Source organism: Thalia democratica, chromosome 6 (genome assembly GCF_965202585.1).
Source record: "Thalia democratica chromosome 6, ktThaDemo2.hap1.1, whole genome shotgun sequence".
Classification (NCBI taxonomy): Eukaryota; Metazoa; Chordata; class Thaliacea; order Salpida; family Salpidae; genus Thalia; species Thalia democratica.
This window is the reverse complement of record NC_139170.1, coordinates 26,282,126-26,309,852: the sequence shown is the minus strand read 5'-3', so window position 1 is coordinate 26,309,852 and position 27,727 is coordinate 26,282,126. Positions and strand designations below refer to the sequence as shown.

General features: G+C 24.7%; 1 protein-coding gene across 2 annotated transcripts; it reads left to right on the top strand.

Moving 5' to 3' along the window:
- Positions 1 to 303: 303 nt before the first annotated feature.
- On the top strand, positions 304 to 27,727 carry LOC145837843 (uncharacterized). 2 transcript variants are annotated; one of them, XM_082945300.1, is made up of 13 exons: positions 304 to 463; positions 1,761 to 1,854; positions 2,020 to 2,075; positions 3,064 to 3,149; positions 4,583 to 4,758; positions 5,819 to 5,938; positions 7,302 to 7,505; positions 7,670 to 9,076; positions 9,855 to 10,024; positions 12,470 to 12,617; positions 20,456 to 20,582; positions 25,615 to 25,719; positions 26,290 to 27,727. In XM_082945300.1, exons 1-13 carry the CDS (start codon positions 377 to 379, stop codon positions 26,402 to 26,404), a joined length of 2,895 nt encoding a protein of 964 aa, XP_082801426.1. In that variant the 5' UTR covers positions 304 to 376; the 3' UTR covers positions 26,405 to 27,727. The 2 variants fall into 2 exon arrangements, with proteins under 2 accessions (XP_082801426.1, XP_082801427.1); XM_082945301.1 differs by lacking the exon at positions 304 to 463 and adding an exon at positions 1,586 to 1,644.

Sequence of the window (27,727 nt, the reverse complement as noted above, 5' to 3'; positions counted from 1 at the left end):
CTAAACAGAAATAAATAAAAATTAAGAAGAGGTTTAAAAAATATATTTCAGGATAAAATGTTCTTTTTTGAATAATCTATTTAAAACTATTTTTTAGAACCATTAAAATGTACTATCTTTTAACATAGTTTTTGTAGCAAATTGACTAAACTGACTGAAACTGCACAATACTTAAAAAGTAGCATTTTAATCTATGCTTTTGCTAATTGAAAATATTGTTATTTATAAAATTAAAAACTAAATATTAAAAACTATCAATTTAACTTATAAATTACACTCAACATATTTGTTTTTAAGATTTGATATGATAGTAAATTTTTAAACAAGTAAATTATACTGCATTTGAAAATAAACAAACTAGAAAAGTAGCTTTGTTATGTCTTCTTCAAGTGTTACTTCACAAGAAAATCATTTGTTAGATCAACACGTAGTTCCAAGTAGAATGCAAAACAATGAAACAAAGGTATTTTGCATTTACATATGTTATAAAAAAATATGAAGTAAAGTGCTCAATAATCAAAAATTAGAGCTTAATTATCAAATATATTTTATTCAACAATTGTCAACTTAAGCTTATGTCATTTCACCTAGAAGGTTGGTTTTATTAAGCATTTATAAAATTCTGTAACAATATAACTTATCTCAAAAAGCAGTTTTGTTAAAAATACTTTTAATGTTAGTTTTGATTTGATAATTTATTTAGTTAAGGCCATTATGGAGGGTTCAACATAAAAAAAATAAAGTATGCTTATATTTCAAAGCTTTGAGTACATACAGAAATATTTTTTATGAAACAAAATATAAGTTTTGAGATACAACTAGTTTTGTAAATATCTGATACAACCAGGTGCACAATTATTCAAACTCTGACAGTTCAAATTCTTAAAAAATAATTTCAATTGCCATAAATCAAAAAGCAAGATTTTTTTTTCTTAGAAAATTTTCTGATATTTTTGAGAAATAACTAAAAAAAGTATAAATATAGTAATTTTTTAACTGGTTTTATAAAAACAGTTTTTTTCAAAAAAAAAAGTGTTTGTAGGTATTAATTAGACCTACATACATATTTTTATTTTTTTCCAACATATATAAATATATATATATATAATAAAAAGGTTTATTTCAAGATGTAAAACTCAAAGGACTCGAGTTTTGTGCCTATGCACTCATCAGCTTCAAAGCAAGTTTAAAATAAAGCACAAAACAAAACAACCAAATGAAAATTAAAAAAATTAGCATAAATAGTCATAAATAAATTTAGCTAAATTATATATATATATATATATTTATATTACTTTATGTGTTGTACTTTAAACCTTCTTTAGAGAATTTGAATTGTTAAATTTGAAATGTAATTTGTAACCCATACATCAGTATGAAATAAAAAATCTATGCAAATTTACTCTAAAATTTTAAAAGTTTACTAAAAATTGAGCACCTCCTTCCTTTAACTTTAAAGTGATTTACTTCAAATTAACAGATAACTTTTTTTAACTTGTAGATTGTGGATTAAAAAAAGGAAGAAAATAATGTTATGACCAAAATAAAAAAAATAAAATTTAAAACTCTGTTTACCACAAGTTGTTCAAAATTTATTAAAGATTAGACTGAGGAAGTTTCTTAAACAATTGCTTAAAAATGAAGGTTAAATGTTAGAAAATCTGGATTTTTTTTAGCCACTAGCTAATACATTGATTTTAGACAAATACCTTATGTTTGCAAACAAATTTTATTTTTAGATAATTTATGAATTTTTATAGTTACAGAATGAAATAATTTCCTATGATGATGTTGTGTTTAGCTCTCAGGAAATTAAGAATAATAATCATGTCACTGCATCAAACTTTTCAGATGGTAAAGTTTTTATAATTTATGTAATAATTTTTATGAAAGTAAAAGTAAGAATGAAGTTAATTTAAACAAAATATAATAAACATACATATAGAGCATCTATGACATTATTTATAGCTTTTTAATTGGTTTTAGCTAAATTAAACACATAAACATTTTATTTTACAGAAAAAAGAAACATTGAAAAAAAAATGGCTACTGAAGAAAACTCTTTAAAAGTTTCTGTACGTTATATAGTATCCTTAAACCTACTTTAAACAAGAGTTTTTAATTTTACTAAAACTGAAGTCTGTGTATGATTAATAAATATATTTTCACTATAAAATTAGACATTGTTTATAATCTCAAAGCTATTAAGTATAGATGTTAAAATAAATTTTTAAGAAAGTAAAAATTACGACTGATTTTTAAGTTTTGTCTTTAGTTTTGTAAAAGTTTTTCAGTACAAATATATAAGGAAAAGTGTTTTATGACTAATTTTTCTTAAAATTTTAGATTTTAGTTAAACTCTATCTTATCCTAGGTTAAAAAAGCATTATACATAAAAAGTTAACCAAAATCAATTTTTTTGAACATTAAAAAATTTGTGTTTAAATGAAGAAAATTTTTGATTTTTCGATTATTATTGAATTCTTAAATCTCAAAAATATCTTTTGAAATTAAAATGTTTTAAAAAACAACTAGTAGCTTATTTATTTATGTAAAAAATAAAACTAACTAAAATTAAGATACATGGCCCTAAATATTTTTTATTATTATCTGTTAAGAAATAATACAAAAACTAGTTTAGATTTTTGATTTTATTTGTTTTCCATGTTGACAAAGGTATCAATAATGCATATCTTAAAATGCTAAACTAAATTTTTTTGTCATACCTAAAAAGAAATTAACTACACCTTTGAATTGGAAATATATTTCAAAATATAAAAAATAAAAATCAAAAACAATTTTAAAGTAAAAATTAGAAAGTTAAAATTGTACATGTTTAGAAAAAAATAGCTACTAAACTTTTAAAATTTTTTGTTTGTATTATTTTTAGATAAAAATTTTCCTTTTTTTTTTGACCTTTGAAAATCTTTTTAGAAAAAAAAATTAAGCTAATTTTGTCAATAAAGCATAATTTGTATGCATACTCAACATTTTCAACTTAATAATTTGAACAATAATTGTAAACGTTTTAGTACAATAAGATCAATGAGTATTGAATTTTAGGAAACTTCTATTCCAAATAGTAATAGAATGAAAACTGAGTTAAGTTCTAGCCCTCAAGCTGACAAAAGCTCTTCAAGAAAACTTAGGTAAGTCATTTTTACTTTGCTAATTTATATTGATACAGAAACATAGCTTAAAGTGAAAATGTTTTGCAATAATGTTAGTAGTTGAATATATAATACATTTTTAAATGTATTCTTTTAGTTTTTTAAATGTTCCAAACTTATTTTTTGTTGTGTTTTTTATTCTTAGATTTTAAACTATTTTTAAATAAAAGTTTAGGTAAACACTACAATTAAAAACAATTCAAAAGTATTTGTGTTTGTATGATTCTAGGAGCAAGGCTTGTACAAAAAGTTTATTAGTTATTTCTAGCTTTTATATGTAATTTATGTAACAAAAAAGTTTTTTTTTTCTAGGATGTTGTTTAAATGATTTTCATTTAGATATTATTAATATGTTTTACCAAACGTTTTTTTTTGTTAGCAATTTAACTTGTTTTACTTGTACTTATTTAAAAAACAGTTTCTTTTTTTTTAAAATGTTGTAAAAATATTTTTAAATTAAAACAATCTTAATTAAAAAGTAAGTAAGTCAATTATCTATTAAGAATATAGAATTGGTAAACAAAAAACTGAAGTATAGTACCGTTATTAACTAGGTTTGAGCATTTTTTTTTAATAAGTTAGTTATATATTTAGAAGTTATAAATCTCTTTTTTTGAAGTTCTCTATTTAAAATAAAGCATTTTTAAATTTGTTTGTATTTATTATGTTATATATCGCAAATCTATTACCTCTTTTAGCCTTAAAATATAAAAGTTTAGAAATATGTTTTATTTTAATATTTTAGATGCCAAAGCTAAAAGTTTTTTTAAACTCAAATTTTGAGGAAAAACCCTTACAAGCTCTCATATTTTTCAACTACAAATGCATTATAGTTGTTTCAAAAGACTAAATGAAAAAATGTTAAATATTAGTTTTTTGAACTTTACATTGAACTGTTTTTCAAACATATTGTTTAACTTGTGAATTATTAACTCATAAACTACAAGGCATATATTTTTATTTTAGAAAGTAGTTCTCAATTGAAGTGGTTAAAAGTATGTTATTCCAAAAATAATCTAATCATCCAAGTAACATATATAAAAAAAATGAAAAGTTTATATTTCTAGTTTTTAAGTTTCATAACAAACAAATGCTTTTGTGAAAACTAATAAAAAAAGATCATTTAGCTATTTAAAAACTGTGCTTTAAATTTAGAAAAGCTATTTGAAATGAAACTACATAGTAATTAAGATTTTTTTAAGTAATTTTAAAAAGCTTTTTATATTTTATCTAATTGGCTATAATAACTTGTATAAAACCGTTATGCGTTTAATAAAAATGAAACAAAAACTACAACTATTAAAAAATTTATAACAATTTTTAATGACTTTTTTTATGACATATTACCTTCTTAAGTATTTTTTAGTTACTTTTAATGCTGTAGTCCATATCTAAAAGAGTTTTATTCTCAGAAAACCTAAGAAACTGACTATACAAATACCTACTGAAGATTCAGTCCAAGAAGTTCCAACAGGGCAAGAATATAATAAATTTGAAAACAAAACTAAACTCAAATGGCCAGTTAATATGGAGTTTAAGACTATAACTTCTGAAGTTCAAGATATTAGGCAGAATTTGCCTGAAGATGGTAGTTTTAATTTTAACTAAATTGCTAATTTATTATTTTCACTAGTTGATAAGGAAAATAACTTTTTTGTACTATAACACTAGGTTGTATAAGTAATAAAAAAAACTTTTTATGAGAGTAAAACTTTCCTTTTTAACATTTAAATTTTTATTTTCTACCATTAGTCATAAAAACACTTTACAAAGTTACAATTTGCATTTAGTACCTAAGTTTTAAACTAAGTATTATCCAAATGTTACATAGCTCCTTGAAACTTACAGCAAATAATGCTAGCAAAAAATTAAATACCTTTCATTTAATATGGTAATTATTAAGATGGTTGTATAAATTTCAAATTTTATAACATTTTTATTTACAAATATTTTCCCTTTATCTCATAAAAGTCTTGTTACTCAAAACAGATCAAGCCTGTTTTAGTTTTCTTTTTAACAAATAGAATACCTTAGAATTTTACTAAAAATTAATAAATTTTTAGTCCAAAAATCAAAATGTCTGTTTTCTTTATTTATAGCTATTAGAATGTTTTAGTGTTTAATTGTTTTTTTGTGTTGCGTACTTTACTACTAGTACAACTTAAATTTTATTGAGCGAGGTTTGTTATCAAATAGTTGTATAAGTGAAGAAAAAGTTTAGCATAATAAAGTTTCAAACAACACTCTAAATGAAAACAAAAGTAGTCTTACTTATGTTTTTATTTAAATAGTTTTGCAGTGTATGAGAAAAATTAATGCTGCCGTTTGAATGAATTACTAAGTACAGGGTTGCCAAAAAACATGAAAAACCTTGATTTGTTACAATTTAGGTTAAAAACCTAGGAAAAACCTAGATTTTTACCTTAAATTTAGTTTTATATAAAATTGAGACAAAAAAAAATTTTAAATTCATGAATGGAGTTTAGAAAACCTGAAAAAAAAATCCAAAAACCTTTGGCAACCCTGTAAATATATAAAAATACTTTAGTTAAAAATGTTTCTAATTCTTGTTAAATTTTTGTTGAAATAGACTCATTTATTTTAATATTTAACTTAAAATCAGTTTTAAAATAAAGATATATTAACAGGACTTGAAACTCCATCTTTTTCAATTATAACTCCAGGAGCTGGTATGAAACCTTTAGCTTCATTCTCCAAAACTTTTACTAAATTTGAATCTGAGATGACTAAACATGGAATACTTGATGGTAACTTCTTTTATTTACATCAATCTTCAACAATTATTCTTAGTTCGAAATAAATTAAGGATTATTTGAAATTTGTAAAATGAAAGATTTAGTTAATAATCAACATCTATATTTCTTATTTTAAAAAATACCTTATCTAATATAAAAGCATAGTTGACTATAACAATACTTTAAAAAGAGGTTCATTTTTCAAGTCATTTCAGTTTTATTGACATTGACTAGGCACTTATTTTAATTATTTTTTGTATTTGATATTAGTTTGAAATATATGTAACCTATTTATTAAAAAAAAGAATTATAAAGTTGACTAATTGCTAGTTTATTTAGTATTTTAACCCACATATTTTTTTTACGTAAAACATGAAATCTTTGAAGTTAACTATAAAACTAAAATATCAACTGTTTTTCAAAACTTAAAACAATTGTGTGCTGCAATGTTTTAAAACAACAACAAATGTTTTTGCTGTTTTAGATTTAATATCAAACTGAAAATTTGAAATAAAATTCATGAAATAAAATAACAAATTAAAATTCCAGTATAGTTTCGACTTATATTTATTACCACAATGTAATAGAATTAACTGAGCAATGAAAGTACTAGCTATCTGTAGTAACTTACCAATATCAGGGGTTTGTAAACTGCGGTAAGCGGGCCAAATCAGGCTCTACAAGAAGAAATCTGTGGCTTGCTACATATTTTGATATTGATAGAAATTTGTGCAAACTAAGCAATTTTCTTTTTTTTTCTCGTATTTTTTTTAAAATTTAATTGTGGATTAAATGTAGGGTTCATTTAAAAATTATTTCACTACAAATTTCCGTCTAAAGAATTTTTATACTTATACTCAATACTTGTATTAATTTTGTGCTTATACTAGTTTTTATACTTATAATCAAGTTTAAAAAAATCCTTTGGACCATGATAATTTATTTCTTAAAAATCTGGTCCAAAAAAGATATTTTTTAGTAAATTTGGTCAGTCACTTGTAAATATCTGCTAACTGCTAATCTATATGGTTGAAGAAAATTATTATAAAATAAGTTTTCTAACCCAATTAAGTTGTTCTTATTTAAAAATAAAGAAAAAAGTTTTATAAGATAAGCATTTTATTTTGTTTAAAAAACTGACTTTTTAGACCATATGTTGTTTTTTTATTATTTAAATTAGTCCATTATACACCTAACTAACAAATAGAAGTTTTTAATAAAGTTTTTAAAATAAATAAATAATTTATTTATACTAAATAACATTAAAAAAAAGTTCTTAATTAAATTAGATAATTTTAAAGTACAATATTTTCAATGGCATGACTATTACTTACTTAAGGTTTGGTAAAAATTAAGTGTAAACAAATTTAAACAGACCCTCAAAACTGGTGTGTCACTGATGTACAAAAGTGGTACAAATGGCTTGCAAAAGAGTTAGATCAGTCTTCAGTAAATTTAAAACTGGTTGAGATGGATGGTAAAACTTTGTGTTCTCTTAGTAATGACAAGTTTTTAAAACTGTTTCCATCTGCATTGGTCGGTGAAATATTTTGGAGTCATTTGCAAGATTTGATGCATAGTATGTTGTAACTTGTATGATGTCAAAAGTATAAAAACATGATTTTTTTACCTAACATTATATTTTTGTAAACGTTTAAACAAACTTTTTAGAACAAATATCGACAACCTTGCTTTGAAGAATAGTTTAATTTTACAATGATTGCTAAAAACAATTTATTACAGGAAAAAAGGTTTCTCAAGCTAGCAGCAGTGAAGAAGAAAGCTTTCCTTCAAATGCAAGATTTAGTCATTTGAAGCGCGCAGCAATGTCTACGTCAGATGACAATGTTTTTATACTTTCTAATACTTCAAAGCATTCATTCGGTCTCGAAAAAAGTCCCACTCTTATTCAATCGCCACTTTACAAAGCCCCTGCTTGGTTTTCAATTCCCACTATAAATTCAACGGGTGGTAGCCAGAGCCCTAAAATGGTTGACACAAATGTCACTTACAAACGAACGTTCACCTTTTCACCTGCAAAAACTTCTTGCGTGGACATAGCAAAGTCCATGGCAATGTCACTTGCTACGTGTTCGTCTCCCTTGCCCAAGCGTGTTGTACTTTCTAAACCTGACCTAGAAAATAAAATCGTAACGAAGCCCTGTACTTCCGTGGAAATTAAGACACCGGTGCAGTCATCTGTTTTCAGTGATGCGTCAGCAAATACTAGTCCAAGTGTTGATGATGATGCTTTTGAATCAGTTGTTGCTTTTAACAGTGCATTATGTAAAAATAGTACAGCAAGTTCATTACTTGAGAAAGATGTTAACCTTAATGCAAACAATTTTACCGTTGAAAAAGATAAAAATCAAATGCAGGAAGTTAAAGACGACGTTTCTTTAACTAAAAGTTCATCACTAAAAAGAAGTTTAAATCAAGAAGTTGTTGAAAATCAATTCTCACAACCTTTTATAAATGTTTTAAGTCCTTTAAAACGTTCTAATAGCTTATTAATGTCAATTGATTTAAAAAAGAGTGACACTACTAGTGTGGTCGATCCAACAACTAAAATAAATACCACATCAAACGCATCTCAACCTAAAATTCATGGTAATGTTACTCAATTTACGACAACTTTTGGTTCAGAACGACAATTTGATGTTACTAAAGTAAAGATTGAGCCAACTGATTTCGTGTTTCCTTCTTCATCAGATTGTTATGGTAGTATAAAGACAACAACTAGTAATAACCTGTGTACAATATCTGAAAACTCGAATACAGAAGTTATAAGTCCACAAGTGAATACCTCAATGTCTTCGCAAAAGGTAGTTTCTTCGCTGCAAAACATTAAGCAGGAACCTCGCAGTTTTCTCAATAGAAGAGCTTCGGTACCGGTCGCTGTTATTTCAAAGCAAACCGAGCCACTGCCACAGAAAAAAAATACTGGTCAACATCAGCCACGCAATCTTATGATAAAATCTCATTCCCTGTCTTCGCCACTGCAAGCTTGCCACAGAAACAACTTTAACAACCCCTCACCTATGGTTTTTTTCGACCACAACTCTGTGAAACGTGAGTTCTCAAACCCCTCTCAACAACAAGTTTACCAAATACAAGGTGCCAGTGGTCAGTGGAATGCTAGTTCAGCAGGTGAGTAGTTTTGATTATTCTTTTTTTGTTTGTTTTTGTACGTAACACAAACACGCTTGATTACATTGATTTCTTTCAATAAATATTAATACTATAATTTAAAGAATTGAGATTAGCTAGAGGTTACTTTCACTTTTTAGTTTATTATTTTAGTTAAAACAAACTACTATGACTTCGAAAGATTATTACTGATAATTTTCCAAGTTTTTAGAGTTTAGTTTATAAAAAGATTTAGAGTGTACATTAATGTTTCTTTTTAGTGTACATTAATGTTTTTAATATAAAACTAAAACTTTCTATGTTTATTTTGTACATAAACCAGGGTTGCCAAAAAACCTGGAATCCTTGAAAAGCCTGGATTTTGACAATTTAGGCTAAAAAAAACTGGAATTTTAGAAAAAATACTGGAAAAAACTAGAACTTTAAACAATTTTGACATATAAAGTAATGAACTTTCGATTTGAAACAAGAAATCTATCTTATAGATAAACATTTTTTGTTATAATTTTTTTAATTAAAAACCAAGTTTAAAGTAGCTTTTCAGTATCTTTTCAATTTTGTTATACTACTTAAGACAGGGACCTACCATACACTTAATTTCATACTAAAAACAGACCAAAAACTTTTACTTTTCAAAACCTGGAAGAAATTTCTCAAAAAAAAAATGGCAATCCTGATAAATTATTTGAAATTTCATTGTTTTTTTAATTATTTCATCTCAGTTTGGGTGCAAATTGTTGTATCATTTTACGCGCATTTTATGAAATAATTTGAAAAGGTGTTCCTACAACTTCACCTCATCACCAGCGGGTCGTCCGCCAGTTTTCCTTCCCCACTACTTCACAACCTCGAAGGATGACAAACGGCTTGCCTTGTAGCAGTAGAGGCAGAAGCCGCCATTTCAGTAACGTCCAACAGCATGAAGTGTCAATTAACTCCAACACAAAAGTAAGAATTAAAACATGGTTTATCTTAAGTAGGTGTCTTTCTAAAAATAGTATCATGTAAGTTTGTATTTAATGTTATAACTGTATAAATTTGATTCATATGTGCTTATAACATTTTAGCATAGTTTAAACACCTTATGCAAATATTAAGGGTAATTCAAAAAACAAGACGTGAATATTAATATCTATTTAAAGTTTGTAATTGTAAAAGTTAACGGGTAATTTATGGATAACCAGGTTTTATTTACTAATAATTTTCTATTTGTTTTGAATCAAAGCTTGCTCTTATAAAAAAAAAGCTTTTTATATTGCTTGTTAAAAAAAACCTTTAAAAGTTGTTTAGGATCTCAACTTGGTATATCTAAAATGTTTAAAGTTTGTGGCTAGTAAATTTTATCAATTTAAATACTAATTGTTTTACGTTAAGTATTAGTTTTGTTAATACATTGTACTGTTTGTATACAAGTATTATTTAAAATATGTACTTGAAATAAATTTACTCTAAACTATGGTTTTCATTTAGGAAAAAAAAACAACAACAAACTGAGTTTGTAATTATTTTAATGTAGATATTAAAAAACTAAATATTTTAGCATAAATTTTTCACAAGAGTTTAGTACGAAGATTAATTGATGAAATTAGTATTTAATGGAGCTATATTTTTACTAACGTGATTAAACTAAAAAAATTCAATTATAAAGTTTCTTATAAAAATAAATATTTATGTCCAAAATAAGAAAAATAATCGATAAGGATGCTGAAAATGTTTGATATATGAAGCTTATTTGTTTAAAATTAATATTTTATTTATATAAAATCAGTTTTTGTAAAGTAATTCTTTAAGCTAAAGTTTCTTAATTGAGATAAAGGTTCTATAATTACAGTTAGTGTCAAATTTTGTTGTGCTAATGTCTTCTTTAATTTGTTTTCCTAAAACAAGTTTTTTCTTAAAACTGTAGTTATTTTAAAATATCAAATTTTTTATTCTTAAAGATAAAATACAAATTTTAAACACTATTTTTTATTTGTTTATATTTTGTTACATTGCTTATAAACAGATTTATAAAGTTAATTGTTTGCAAACTGTATGTACTTTATAAGAAGATAGATTAAGAGACCAATAAAAATCGCAAACGCTACACACACTAGATATACAAAAAATATGGTTTGTCAGTTTATAACTTTAAGCTTATAATAATCTCAAAGGTATTTGTTCATAATTAATTAATACTAGTACCATTTTTATATTTTAACATGATAAGTGTTTTAATTATATAAAGCTATACATAAATAAGGATAAAGTATATGGAGTATAGTGCTCAACTTATTTAAATATTAGAGAGCTTCATTACTCCAAATTTGATTATAATAATTATTAATCTAACTAAAACTAATAGTTTGTATTTGCTCTTGCTATATATGTGTGCTTCATTTTTGCTTATTCTCACTTATAAGCTCTGATGAACCTAGTTTAGGTGAAACAGTGTTAGCTTTGCGACATTATGTTGAATAAATTTTATTAAAGCTATATATATATCTATATATTGACAAAACTTATAAAATATTTTAGAGTTTTTTGAATATACATTTATGCTATAAGTAAACTGATTTTTATATAAACTGTTTTGAATAATAGTTTTTATTAATAAGTTAACTAATTTAGTAGACTTGCTCTTAATATGCATTTTACCCTTTTAAGTGTATATACAACTTTAAACTGATTAATAAAGCCATCGAAACTACATTCTATTTAATTATATTTTCTATTTTAAGATAGTTACATAACATTTAGTATGATTAAGTTTTTAAATAAAGTTGTTTTTTTTTGTGTATATAGATACTAATTTCTAATAATAAAATCTCAAACGCAGTTTACAAATACTTCGACTAAAACTTCCAAAGTACTAGCTTATAAAAAAGGCTAAAGAGAATTATTTATATGTTTGTAAATAAAAGTATTTATGCGTTTTGATTTAATGAATATTAATTGATTAAGAATTACCATCTACTAATTAACCAAACCATCTGAACTGATTAATAAATACTCTTAAGTAACGTTATCTGTTGCATTTTAATGTGTTCAACTACTTTTAAAAAGTTTATTAACCCTTTTTCTTAAGTTACAATTTTTAATTTAATGTATACAAGAACAATATTTGAATGTTTATAATAATTTTTAGTTAATTTTTCTCGTAATGATATGTAAGTGAATTAAATAAACTCAAAATTTAATACATATTTTAAAAAATAAAAAAGTAAACATTTTCATAAAAATAATTAATATTTTTGCTTTCTCTCTTATATTTTTCAGTTTATTTTGGTATTAAAAAATGTACTTAAAAACAGGATTATGATAAATGTTTTTCATAGATGTTGTGCACGTGGTGTATCTTTATTATACTACAAATTAAATTCGTTTTGTTAAAGTTTCTTTGTAACTTTACAGCCTTACAACGAAGATTATAACCGACTTTCAAATAGTAGCTGCTGGAGCGGTCAATTGCCTGAGTCCAAACCGTTGATTAATAGTCAGGGCTTTCAACCGTTAATGAATCACCCAACATTACCTTTCATATTTTCAAATGGTTACAATGGTTAGTAGATTTGTTATATTTAAGCAGTATAGTATGAAATAACCTTGTATAACAATATTTGTTTTACCAAATTTTTAAAACGAGTTTAACGAGATTGCACGTATATGATAAAAATTATAACTCTTAAGTTGAAGAAAATTACTTTTACTAAAAGTTAATTCGAATATATGTGAATGCTTTTTAAAAATTAAAAAATATGTAGATTGCAACACTATGGTTGTTTGTATATTATTTACTGTTTGATTTAGTATTATCAATTTAACAAAACCAAATTTGAATAAATAAAAAATTTTTTTTAATTGCCTAACGTTAAACTTTAAAACAAAAAAAAAAACAATGAAACAGTTCTTTTTTGCTAACTATAAGAAAGTTGGGAAGGATAATAAAGCAATAATAAAGTTAATCCAGTGTAAATAATCGTTCTTGGTTCACTGAATATTGTATCAAGTTTTTTATCAAGGTGAAGCTTAAAAGTAAATCATATGTTCACACCAACAATTATAGTCATTTATTTGTTAGATTTGTAAGTTTTAAATTAAAAAAGTACTTACTTCTGGGTTGCCAAAAAACCTGGAAACCTGAAAAAACCTGAAATTTGACAATTTAGGCTAAAAAACCTGGAATCAGAGAAACTTTGAAAAAAAATCTGGTAAAAACTGGAATTTTAAACAAAAATCATTAAAAAATCCTGGAATTATTAACAATTTAACATGTCAAGTAGTAAAACTTCGGTTTGACACAAAAATCTATCATATAGTTAACATTTTTTAGTCATCATCAAAATTTTTTATATTAAAAAACACATTTAAAGTAGCTTTACAGTATATTTTCAATGTTTTTAAACTATTTAACACAGTTTCTTACCTTAAACTTAACATAAAACTAAAAATAGACCCAAAAATGTGTACTTTTAATAACCTGGAGGAAATTTCAAAAACCTGGAGAAAATTTATCAAAAATATTTGGCTACCCTTCTACTTATAAAAAGATAATTTAATAAAAAATTGCAAATGAAGCTAATTGATTAGTTGTCCAAAATTATAAAATTGTAAAAGAACACAATTTTTGGTAACTAAACTTTCCAATAGTTTAAATTTTAAATAGAGTTATATTTAATAATAATTTTAATTATTTTTTAGTTCAACATTCAGTTCTAGTTACGTATACTACAAAAGTATTTAGTAAGTATTTATATTGATTTTTTACTAAGTGCTCAATAAGTAACTATCAAAAAGTATTTCTAAAAAAAATTTTTTGTAAATGTTTTATTAGTTTTAATTTTTGGTAGTGAAAGTGAGTATCTACATAAAATAAAAATTTAACAAAAAATTATGGGTGCACGAAGATTAAAATTCCAAGATTTTAAATTATGATAGTTTTAAGTTGTTGTGAATTATCTGTTTTGATTTTGTTATTTTTATTATTATTACTGTACTGATCTTAACTAATTAAATGTAAAAACTGATTGTAATTTTGAGATGTTGCTAAAAATTGATATTTTAAAAATTTATGAATTATTTATATTACTGAACAAATTAATCTATTTATTTACAATCATAATGTTTATTAGTTGTAATATTATTTTATTTACCATTTAGTACAATTTTGTTTTAGTCAATTAAATTTGATTTTTGAAATACGGCCCCTTTAAATTTTCTACAAGAACTAGAATTCTCGAAACTTGTATTGTCATTTAACTTAAATTAATATATTACGAATAGTTACAACAGTAAGTAAAACAGACAAAAAGTTTTACAATCATACTTTATTTAAAATAAAAGATTTGAGTTTGTTGGTTTTATATCTAGCTTTTAATATTATGTAGCAAAAAAACATTTTTTTAATTAAAAAACAAGTTTTTTTAGTTAGTGTGATTTTTTGCAAAAATCAATAAATATTTAAATACTGTCATTGGCGTTTGTCTATTATTTGTATTAAACTGAATGTTGTTTATAGTTTTATATATTTGTATATTATTACTGTCTAAATAATAAAATGTTGGTCGTTAGTTTCAAAACTTGTATTTAGTTTAACACATAAACTTTAAATAAATATTTTTACTAACAAGATAATCTCTTATTTGCGTAAGTATTGTGAACATTGTTTAAAATAACTTTAAAAGATAGTTTAAAACTAGATCAAAATATAATTTCGCAAAGTACATAGGTTAATTTAACGTTAGAGTTTACTTACAACATTTATAAAATATACCATTTCCAAGAAAAAAAAAGATTAAAAAAGAACATTTTGTGTAATAAAAACCTGAACTTAATACAAAGTTATACGCAACTTTTATTTTAAACTTTTTACACGTTAATAGTTGCATGATTAACGAAAGTAATTAAGTAAAAAAAATGTTTTCTTTTATTTCTAATTCTTAGTTAAAAGCAAGTTAGAATAAAGCAATCAGTAGTAAAAAAAAAGTACAAAATATTTTATAAACTTTGTGACAACCTCAAAAACAAATTACAATAAAGTTTACAGTGGAGTGATTTGTAAAAAATTGTAATTTTTATAGATAAAAGATATTCCTATCATAAGTTGCTAATTTTTTTAGTTTTCAAAGCATTTATGAGCCATGTATTAAAACTTTTAAAGTTTGAAGAATAAATGTTTTAAGTTAAAAAAGTTTTTTTTTAACCACTGCAATTTCAAATGCAGTTTAGATTTAACAAAAACATAGAAAATTATTTTTTGCAGTATCCTCCTTACTGCTAAAGCATGATGGAAAGTCGATATTAAGCACACATACAATAAAGCAGTGAATTTTTTTTATGAATGACTTGGTATGTTTGTGCTCGCCGTCGAGTAGCGCGTGTGTGTTGTGCGATGAAGAGAATAGAAGTGCATTTTACTCTTATTAATTATTTGTTCTTTCATTTTCTTTCCGTTCATCCTTTAGTTGCGCGAATGAGCGCTTCGCTACCACCACGTTTAACCACACCAGCATATGTTTGTCCCTTGCTCGCACATATGAAGCTCTTATGTTTTGCTTCTTGTATGCTTTTTTACGTTTTCAAAAGATAAGAGTCTTGCAACTTCCACCCTAAACTTGTTAAAGCTTAAAAACAAACAGCTGATTACTGTGTCCAGGTTTTTTGCTTAAACCTTTTCTTATTTATTGGGCTCGCAGTATACACTTTAAAAATTGCTTAAATAAATATTTATTTTACTAGTAAGTATACATTTATAAAATTTTACTCTAAACTTCTCTAAAAAACACCATTTTATAATGCAGACCAGATATTAAGCAGCAGAAGAATAAAATATTAGTAGTTTTGAAAAATTGTCAATTAATTTAAGTTTAACAATAAAAGTTTTAATTTAAAAACGAACTAATGTTTATTAATATCTAAATTGAAAAAAGTGTACGCAGTTTTTAAAACCTGACGTTTTTATTAAGTTTTTATTGAGTAAATAAGATAATAAGGCATCAAGAATATAATGAAAAAAATAGTGTAATAATATAACTCTTTTGTTAAAAATCTAATAAGAATAATAATGTTTTATACTAAAAAAGTGAACTGTTTATATTACTTTAAAATAAATGATAAAATTTATAATCAGTGGATGGTTTTGTTTTATATTTACAAAAGCTTTAACTATATTTAACTATCTGAATATAGAATTAATTTTTTGTTGTAGTTGTTTGTGGACAAATTTTTTTAGTTCCAGTAAAATTGACATATAATTTTTAGTTTGTTAAACAATGTTGGATATGAATATAATGTACTAATACATAAAAAAAATATTAAATGTAAATTAGTTTTATTTTATCTTCGTTTGCATCTATAAGTTGATTATATTAACACAATAAAAAAGACAGTTAATGAAAATAAAATGATAGTAAAGGTAAGAGTAAAGTAGTGGTTCAGTATAAAGTTTATCTAATTCTTATATAACTTATATCGTGTAAGTCAACTGACTACCTTATAGCTTTCTTTTATAATAATTTAATATAACCAAGTTAATTAAATATTTTACTTTCCTTTTAAAAATGTTTTATCATGTTACTATGTTCTTCTAGATTTTTTAGAGTATTATAGCAGGGTTGCCACTCGGTCAGGAAAAGTCAGAAAAAATGGGGGGTTTTGAAAAAAAGTCAGGAAAAGTCAGGATGTTTGATAAAATTTAAAAATAAGTCTGATTAGTCAGTTTAAATTTACAAATTTCTTTATTTTCCAAAGCCTTCAAATGGTAAAAACTAATTAAAATTCCTCTAAAGTCAGAAAAAAATTCCAAAATTTTCCTATGAATTTACAAAATTATCTAATTCCAATGCCTTCTGGTATAAATTAATAAAATATCCTTTATAAAACTGCAAAATTTTTCTATTAACATATTGAACAAGTACCCTACTTGAACAAGCAGATTTTTTAAGCTTTTCAGTATTGATGATTTGTAGCAAGGACACTTCCATAGTGAAACTTTGATATATACACAAAAGTTTAAATGCAAGTAGTGTTCATATACTCTGTCACTTTCAAGTATGCGAAGAAAAGCACTCACTGTACATATGAATGGAGCTGAACATAGAAATAAAAGCCAGGAGTTCACTGAACCCAATAATTTTTTATAATGCTGGATCAAGCTCCAGTGGGATAAGTGGTGAGAGCAGTGGCAGATTAGCAAGTTGTGAGAGCAGTGGTGTAAGCCGATCAATAGGTTTAGTAAGTAAGTCACAAACCACAACCGCTAAAATTTTATGGGTATTACACACTGTCAAGCACAATTACTCAACCAGTTTGTGTATCAAACTGGCGGAGCAGAACAAAAAAAGTTTCCTGACAGTGAAATAACACAGTCATGTCAGATGTCCCGAACAAAATTATCATACATGATAAATTTTGGCCTTGGACCACATTTCGAAAACATCTTGCTTGAATAATAATGGACAAGCTGTGTTTATAAGGTAATAATATAAGTATTTTGCTGATAGAGCTGTTTATTGCAAATACATCAATAATACACGAATGGTTCAAGTGATGTAATGGAAGTTTGATGATTGAATTCAGCAAAAAAAAACTGTTGTTTTAACCTGTATTAAAATTAGATTAAATTATGTATTTTAGAATAAGTTTAAATAAAGAGTTTGATTTAGAAAAGTCAGGAAAGTTTTGGTAAAAAGTCAGGAAAAGTCAGGAAATTTTAGTCAGCTTGATCAGTGGCAACCATGTTATAGTTTACATATAAGCTTTCTAATAAACTCTAGTGTGTAGGAACTAATGCTGTTGAGTTTAATCAAAGTTTTTGGTTTTTACTGATTTTTACTGGCTTAATTTGTGATAGTAGATAGTGCTACATTTTATTTTGAAATTAGTAGAGTTTAGTTTTTTAAATACCTCTGTTAATTTTTTTTAGAAAGTTATAAAAAAAATATAACGCCTTTCTTTCAGGAATAGTTTTTTAATGTAAAGAAGTATTAAGGTATCTGTTTATCGAATAAACGAGTAAAATAAATCAAATTTAACTATTATAATGTATAATATGCATATAATATATATATTTAACTAATAAAAGACGTAAAAACTTGCAGAACTCAAGTTTTGTGCCTACGCACTTCTCAACTGCAAAACAAGTTCAAAATAAAGTACAAAACAAAACATTCAAATGAAAGTTTAAAATTTAAGCATAAATACACTATGAAGTAATTTTAAAACTGTTAAAAATCACGAAAACGGCTTGTAAAATTAACTTTCCAATCGACAATAAACTGGAAAAGATTCATAAAACTTCAGTGAGTGACTACAAATTTGAACAGAAAATTAAATAAGATATTTTGAACTTGTTTTGCAGTTGAGGAGTGCGTAGGCACGAAACTTGAGTTGTGCAAGTTTTTACGTCTTGTAATAAACTTTTTTATGAAAATAGCCCTTAAAGTGGGCTCTGTGTTGAAAAATTTAATTTATTAAGTAAATCAGTTTATTTCTTTATGTATATATATAAAACTAAAATACATAAAATAAACTTTTGTTTGGGACAGCTGTTTCTGCGTTTAATACACGTCTTCAGCCAAGTTTTATTCAATGAAAAGCAAACTTGTAAGTACAGCAATAAAATTATACAAAATTAGGTATTACGTAATAATAGATAGTTGATTTTAGACAAAATTATTAACATAGTTTTAAGATAAATTGTTTACGATAATGCATATGCTTTCATCAGCTTCAAAACATAATAATAAAGCCCTTAAGGTAGGCTCAGTGTGAAAGATTTAATTTATCAAGTTAAATAACTTAATTCTATATTGTGAAATCTGTGAATAGAAAAAAAAGACTTTCCACTTTATGTAGGTGCCAATTATAAACTTTAGAGACTCAGCTTAATTAATAAAAGCGGGAAATGGTTTGGCAGTGGTAGATATACTACTGCCAAACCAAGTATGGAAAGGACCAAGTATGGAAAGGAAAGTTAAACAACTAGGAAAAGTCTTTTTCAAAACATTGTCATTGATGTTACCATTGAAGTAGATTTGTTTGTCACATATTTTTTAGATGTAAGTTTAGATCTACAAAACGAAAGCTAAAAAACTGTATAGAAAACCAAATACGCACACGGTTTATGTGAATAGCAAGCCAAACCATATGTTTAAACATATCCTGGTCGCAGTGAATAACCTCCTCCAAAAGGTTTCTAGCAGTCAAGGCATATTTAAGGAAACAACCCAACACTACCAGGAAGCTATGATAGCAAGTGGGTATGATCATGAGTTAGCCTATAGCCAAAAACACGAGGAAAGTAAGTACAAGAAAAGAAAGAGAAGAAAAATACTATATTTTAATGCTACATTCTGCAAAAGCGTAGCTACACGGCTGGGAAACGCTTCCTGGAAATTGTGAATAAAAACTTCACTGAAAACCACCCGTACAGCAAAGTTTTCAACAGGAGGACACTAAAAGTGTCCTACTCCTGTATGCCAAATATGAAACAACTAATAATGGCACACAATCGAAAGCTCTTAAACATGCAAGAGAAAACAAAGCGTATGTGTCACTGCAGAAAGTACGAATGCCTTGCCCGGTTAATGGAAAATGTCTAAGTGAAAATATAATCTATAACGTGACTGTAATAACTGAAAATCACACCAAGTTTTCTATAGGCTCTACTGGACTATCGTTCAAAGATCGCTAAACATAACATAGGTACAGCTTTAGATATGAAAAAAATTCCAACGCTACATATGCAGTACATATGGAAACTAAAAAACAATAAAATTAACCATAAAATTTAATGTAAATATTAACAAGAACAAAAACAAGTACAGTTTAAAAAGTAGATATAAATTATGAATCGCGGAAAAATATAAATTTTAATATGCAGTACATATGGAAATTAAAAAACAATAAAAATAACCATAAAATTTATTGTAAATATTAACAAGAACGAAAAACAAGTACAGTTTAAAAAGTAGATATAAATTATGAATCGCGGAAAAATATAAATTTTAAACGTTAGAAATCAGAATATTTAAACAAAAGGAATGAATCATAAACTGTCTGTTTGCATTATCGAAAACAGTTTATTTAAAAGCTCCGTTAATAGTGATGTTTAATGTTGTTTAAAATATACTACTTTCCACGCTTCATAATTTTATTGTTTTTATGAAACGTTTGTTCTGTATTTTTAAGATAGAATTTTCTTATTAAGTTATTTAAAAGCCCTTCAAGTGGGCTCTGTGGAAAGTGGTTAAGTTTATATAATCACATCGTTTTCTATATAAATGTATATATACAACTAAGTCATTACTTACATATACTTTTTTAACATCTTGTTGGTTTTAATAGTTTCTATTGAATGCATAAATTTTTCATGTTTTAATTATCTTATTTGTTTATCAGGAGGTGGGCACATCCATTTGTGGCAGTTTTTGGTTGAGCTTCTGACTGATCGAAATTGCCAGCATTTTATTTGTTGGACCGGCGACGGATGGGAGTTCAAAATGATTGATCCTGATGAAGTGGCCAAGTGAGTAGTTTAAATTGAATTTATTTTTTAAAACTAGGAAGCTTTGTTTAATTGTTGTAGCATAGTTTTATGTTTACAAAAAGCTAGATAATGTTAAGTCATTAATAGACAATAATTTTTATTTTAAATTAATAATAGAGGTTTAACATAGGATCTTGGTTTTAATAGTTTGAAAACAACTTAAAATTATGAGCAAGTCAATCAAATATTTAAAATTCACTTCTCACAACGTCTTCAGCTTTTAAACTATACTATTTGTTATCTAAAAATAAATAAAAAATCTACCCTAACAAAATTACAATGAATATATGCAATGGTATATATTAAATAAACACCTGTTGAGTCTTTGCTTCAACCTATTTCTAAGAAGAAAAAAATGTCAAACAGAGTCTAATAATCACATGATCGCAGATTCTCCATTCAGTGTTTTATTGAATTATTTTTATTTGCTCAGTTTCCCATGATATACTAAAGAAAGCTGATTAATCTTTATTACCTAATTTTAGCAGAGCTAGGTTGCATACATTTGTTGTAATTTTGGTAAATTTACTTAAATTGTGCTATACCAAGTTTTTAAGTTATAAAGCTATTTAATAAGGTAAATTACATGTGACTATTTTTTTTTTGTTAATTCTAACTTTAAAGAGTTTAACGCCCATTTTAGGGAAACACTTTTTTTTTTCTAAAAATTAACTTTGGCTTTAAGTACAAACTACAAGCTAGTTTTTATAGAATTCAAAAATATCATTCAACTTTTGAGATATTTTATTTTTTGTAAAAAGTTTCCGATACAAACGTATGGACCGCAAATTTTTCGGGGTCAATAATTTTTAAAATCACTAAACATCTATCTCCTCCCTCATTTCTAAAGCAATCTTCTTTAAATTTTCAGAAAAAGTTCCTTATATTATAAGAAAAAACGTTACTTATGAATTAAAAAAAAAATTAATAATTAAAATTTTATGAAAAAAATTAAAAAAAATCTTTTTTTTTTTCAAATAAAAAATATTTTTACTAAAAATTTTTGAAATTCCAAAGTAATGGTTTTTTGTTATTTTATAAAGATTATACTGTAAAATTTTGAAGAAGATTGCTTTAAAAATGTAGGAGGAGATAGATTTAAAAAAAAAAAAATTTTTTCGCTGTTTTAGTTTTCCCTTCCTATAGGAAACTTATTATACGGCTCGACGTTGACTGGTCATATCTCAAAAAATAATTTGAATTTTTGAAGCTTAGAACAAACTCTTTTAAATAAGATCAACTTGTAAAAAAAAATTGAACGGAGACTTTTTGCCTAAGTTAAATAAAGAAAAAATATTAATGTTTTTTTTTTTTACTTTAACTGTAACCCTTAATCCTTACCCTCGGTTGGTAAGTTGTTTTATTTTAAAGTTTAATTATTTTCTAATTTTTTTTGACTTATTATTACTATTTATTTTTTTACTATCGCTGTTACCCCTAACCCTTATCCTCGGTCGGTAGCTTTTTTTTATAATTTTTTTTTTTAATTTCTACTAGTTATTTTTTTATTTTTACTACACTGTTACCCCTAACCCTTACCCTCGGTCAGTAATTTTTATTTGTTTTTTAAATTATTTTTTAGTTTTTCTTCTGTTTTCCTTTTCTTTTTTTTTTTCTGTATTTTTTTACTCCCGTGCAAAAATGTAACGCGTGCAAATTTGACTCCGTGCAGTTTTGTGCACTTGTGCAATTTAGACCCGTTCCCATTTAAATACACAACTTACTAACTAAGATCTTGAAAATATATCTTATTAAGCACAAATAAAAAAAAATACTATTGTTTTGCAGCAAAAAAGCGATTAATATTTTTGCCGTAATTTTTAAAATGCATAAAATCGGTATACATTTAATGGTAGTAATGATTTTCACAAGTTTAATTTTCTACTCATTTTGACGAAATTTATACACTGTAATATTTTATAGGTTTTATAGTGGTTAACTACTCATAATTTCAGTATAGTAATGCTTATATGCTTTTAAATTTCGTGAAGTTCATTGTTATCTTTTAGTAGGATTCATTTATTTTATTTAGTTTTTTTTGTCATTTTTACTGTCATTTTACATATTTAGTTCGTAAACTTAAATCTTTTTTTATTTTAAATTTATTCTTCAAAAGCATTATGACCGATATTTTCTATAGAAAAAAAAAGTTATATAATAAACTTTTTTTGATTAAGTTTGTATATTTTAACGCTTAATATTAAAAAGTAGATATTAAATTGTGTCACTAAACACAAGATATGCAGTGTAAATCTTAAATGTTTTATTGCACAGACAAAAATGTTGCTTTTGATGCGACTCCTGATTAAATTGTATTTAGTAAATTTAAAATATTAAACTTAATTCTTATACTGAAATTTTATACATGTAAAATTTAACTAAACATTACTTACTTAAGACTAAACAGTCGTATTACATACACACATACTTTATAGGACTTGACAAAATCTTCAGCTACCGCTAAAAAAATTTCAATTGTATAAGGTTTATTTAGAAAAAAATAAAAAATAATGGTTATATATTTGTATTTTTAAATATGTTAATTTGATGTTGTTTGTGTCAGTAATTTTTTTAATGAAGCATATTATATTCATTAGAGATTTTACCTTTGGTCTTTTATGAACTCAGGAGCAGTATAAGTGTTTGTTTTTTCTCAATAATAAAAGTTCTTTAGTACATAGATTTTTATTGCTGTTTATAAAATCAGTTTCTCCTTTACTCAATATGTTTGTTTTTACTTTTTTGATAATGGACTTAACACATAGTATGTTTACAAATGTTTTGCAAGCAGTACATATAAAAAAACTAGGATGTTGCATAAAGTAATTTAGTTTTATTACTAGCAAAATAATCTGAATATTTTACCTGTAAGTGGATTAACGGTTTTGTTTTGATTAAAAACTTTGCATATCTAGTTTAGAAATATTTGCACTTTAGAAAAAGAAGAAAAGTTTATTATAAAAACAAAAGTTTATTAAAAAAATATTATAATTAATGATATGAATACAAGTAATTAAACATAATATATTATAATTTCAAGGAACAACGAAATACTGTAGTTAAGTGATTAACTTTGTTTATAGGGTTTTTTGTAGCTTAGTCAGAAAGTTTTGATTGTAAATTTTAATTACCTTACATACATTCTGATTTTGTAACATTTTACTTAACCTTAAATTACTTTAATAGTGTCTGTAGTAAAAAAGTTATCACATACTGAAATATTTTCAATCAAAATAAACTTTTTTGGTAACATTTAGACATCAGTCTCATGACATTAGGTATTTAGATACTAAAAAATTTTCATTTTTGACTAGTTTATCATTGCCATAACCTTTTATATTTTCTTTTATAATACTAATAAAACAGTTGAGAAGTGTTGTAATAAATACAATTAAAATAAAAGAAGAAGTATAGTTAAAATACTAAATGTATGTTAAACTTGTCAGAATTATTCGAATATATGTTATTGCTTTTAAAAAATGCGTTTCAAAACTAACTGCTGGATGATTTAAAAAGAAAAAATAGTTTTTGTCATGTGTAAGTGATTTTAAAGATTTATCTTTTATTAATTTTATCTTATCTAGATATCTTCTTTCGATAAAAGATTTAATAATCTAAATAAACTACAACTTAATAATTCTTGTACTATTTGGAGTAAAAAAAGGTTTAACTCTATAACTGTTACTACACTTGACTTAACATTTTTGAAATTTTATATTAAAAAAAACTAAGTCAAACTAGTGTGTGTCTTACCTTTTGTTTTACGTAAAAGCTATATCTAGTTCAAGATTAATTTCAAAAACAAATAAAGCTATTAAGAAAATTGTGAGACTTAATTTATTTTATCACTGTATTTTATTTTTAAAATTAATCATAAGAAAATAATTACTAATAAAGTTTGTAGAAATTTAAAATGTATGCAACTAACTAAAAAAATACTTATTTAAAAAAAACAGTTTCCTTTTTTTCCATATATTGATTATAAACAAATGTTTTGATTTATAGTTAGTTTGAAATTTATTTAACAAAATATAAGACTAAAGAAATTACAACGAACCAAAGTATATTTTTAACAATAATTCATTTAATAATTTAAGATTGGTATAACCTTATATTGAATTATAAGCTTAATTTGTTTTTGTAAATTAAGTTTAGACGTGGTGTACGAAGTTTTAGTAAATAACCTTTTTAGGTGCAAATTTTTTAATTATTTGTTGGGATAACGTATTTAAAATGTTTAATCGATTCTCATTTGAGACTAATTAAGTTATTTTTGTTAATACAGTTTTAATTTACGATTTTTATAAATTATCTGTAACTATTAAAATATAAATATTAAACTCATTTAAAAAAAAGTTAACTAAGTAAAAAGTGTTTAGGAGTTATATCATATAAAACTTTAGAAAATATTTAAAACAAACATTGAATATTTGAATTGAATGCTTATATTGCGTAGGCGTTAGTATTGATGCGATATTGTTATTCATCGGACTATTTAAATGTATTTATTAAGTTAATTGAGTTTGGCATCACTGTTTTATACCTTTTGTTGAAGATTATTGTTGTTTCTTTCGCTGCTCACTAGTTTTAATTTTTTATATGTCATATTTTAAATTATTCTGTTACTTCGCATCATGTTTTAAAAATAAAGTGCATATAAATAAGAACAAAAAAATATATTATTTTGTTTCTATATTCAATTTAACATTTTTTTAAGTTTTTTTGTTACACTTACTAAAAATCAATAGAATAGCTTTTTAACTAAAAGTCTTAAATTAAAATAATGATAAGTTTCATAAAAATATTTTTTCTAAATCATCGTTTTGTTTTTTAAAGTTTTTATTTTTATCTATAAGTGTTTATCGTGTTAATGTTAAAATTAAAATTTACATATGTCACTTAAAAAAACAAATATATTAACTAATAATAATTTAAATTTTAAAAATGATTTCGGTTAAAAAAAGTTATATTTAAAACCATGTTTATAATTCATAAACTTTTAACTTTTTAGGCAATGGGGCTTACGTAAAAATAAGCCTAAAATGAATTATGAGAAGTTATCAAGAGGTTTGCGATACTATTATGATAAAAACATTGTTCAAAAAACTCCAGGAAGGTTAGTTAACTTATGTTTGAATTATATGTTGTGTATCCACCAAAATTTATGACTTTAACAAAGCTAAAAACTAATGAAACTAATTGAGTAAATTGAGAAATTTTTTCAAACAAATTAATTAACTAGTTTTAGGGACTCGCTGGTTTTAAGTTGTTTTGAAACATCATGTACATCAATGCTTTAATTATTAATTTACAACTAACACAATAAGTATGTAAACAAAAATTTTAGTAAAAAGTGTCTTTTCTCACAACATTAAAAGTCTTAAGTGTTATTTTATACTATTTAGAAAAAGAGTTTTTTAAAGTAGTTTAGTTACTTAGAAGAATAAATATTGCTAAGTTTTTAACATAAGTTGATAGTTACTAAAAGGTCTGTAAGAGGTGATCTTGAGCTTTGAAACTTCTAAAATTTCATCTTATTTTGTTCTCAGGTTGAAATTTAAATTTTGTTTTAAAATTTGTTTTTATGAAATGCTATTGGTTTTAATCTATGTTCAATCTTAATCCGTGTTTAATAAAAAAAAAAAAGTAAAACTATTGCCCCTTAAAGAAAAATTAAAATTTTCAGGAGGTACGTGTACCGATTCGTATTCAACTTGCAGGCTTCGATCGGCTACACCCCGGCACAACTTCATTTCGCGCTCGGGCTCAGGTCTGAGAGCAGGGGAAATCGCGAAGACTGAAATGTTTGAGTGTGAGGGATTTTGCGTGTAAATAAAGTGTTGTTGTACTTTCCGAAACAGAGTTTTATAAACACACCTTGCTTTGCAAAATTTGTTCGAAAATTTATAAGATAAATGGATCACAATTTTGATTAGTTAAATTGTTAAGTTTAGTTGGAAGTACTTATAATTAAATAATGTTTTTATCTAAGTTAAACTAGTTTTATATTGGGGTTGAAAGTTAATTCTTCATTTTGACAATCATTAATCAGTTTTACACTTGTTGTTTCCTACCTTTTTGTAAGTATTTTTGTAAAAAGTGTCTGTTTTTATGCCTTTTGTTTAAATTATTTTACAGCATTTAAAACTGCTTTAAAAAATTTATTTGAAAAATAGTCATTATAAGATTGAATATTTAAATTAACATATTAGTACAAATTATTGATGTCATTATAAATTAAAAATTGTTTTAGTAACTGATTTTAAACAACTGGTCTTTGTTCAAATGTTTTGTTTAAACAATCAGTGTCTTTGAAAAACAACTAAATAATGAATTTAAATTAATCTGTATTGTTTATTTTAAACATATTAATGAACCAATATAGTGTTTTTAATCAATGTAAAATCATTGCCATTACCACAAGAAAAGTTATACTTTCTACAATATAAGTTGGTCTGTTTATAAATTATTAAAACTGTTTAAAACTTGTAATGCTGTAAAGAGTCTCTACAATACTTTATAAACTTACTAGAAAAAAAAAAACTCGTTACATTTTAAGCTTGAATACAAGGTTAAAACATACCAATACAATGGCGATGATTTTTTTGTTATTCCTACACTTTAAAATAGTTAAAATTTAAAATATCCGCAATAAAAAAACCACTCAAATCTTCAATTTAGTTTACTGTTTAGAAAAATATTCTTGTTTAAAAGGTTTTCAATTTAGTATGCTCATCTTTAGCTTCTAAAATTTATCGTGTTTTAGAGTTACAAATGGTACGTAGTTTCATAGTTTAATTACTTTATTAAATATTGACTACTATTTAACAAGTCGCCTTAAAAAGCTTGTTGTGTTTCTAAAATTTCATTTAAATCAAAAGTTTGTTAGATTATACCAAGGTGCTTTTATAAGATTTTGTTATGTGTTAATGAATAGATAGAAGTAAATAAAAACTACCTTTGAAAAGTTTATGATGGTGCTAGAGTAAACATTTTAAGACATAGTTTTTAAAACCATTAAATGCTTTTTATATTATATTGTTTTTGTTTATCTTTTGGTTAGTTTATTAATTTTTTTTCTAGTTTAAACTGCTCACAACGCCTACTAAACTTGTTTATCTTTT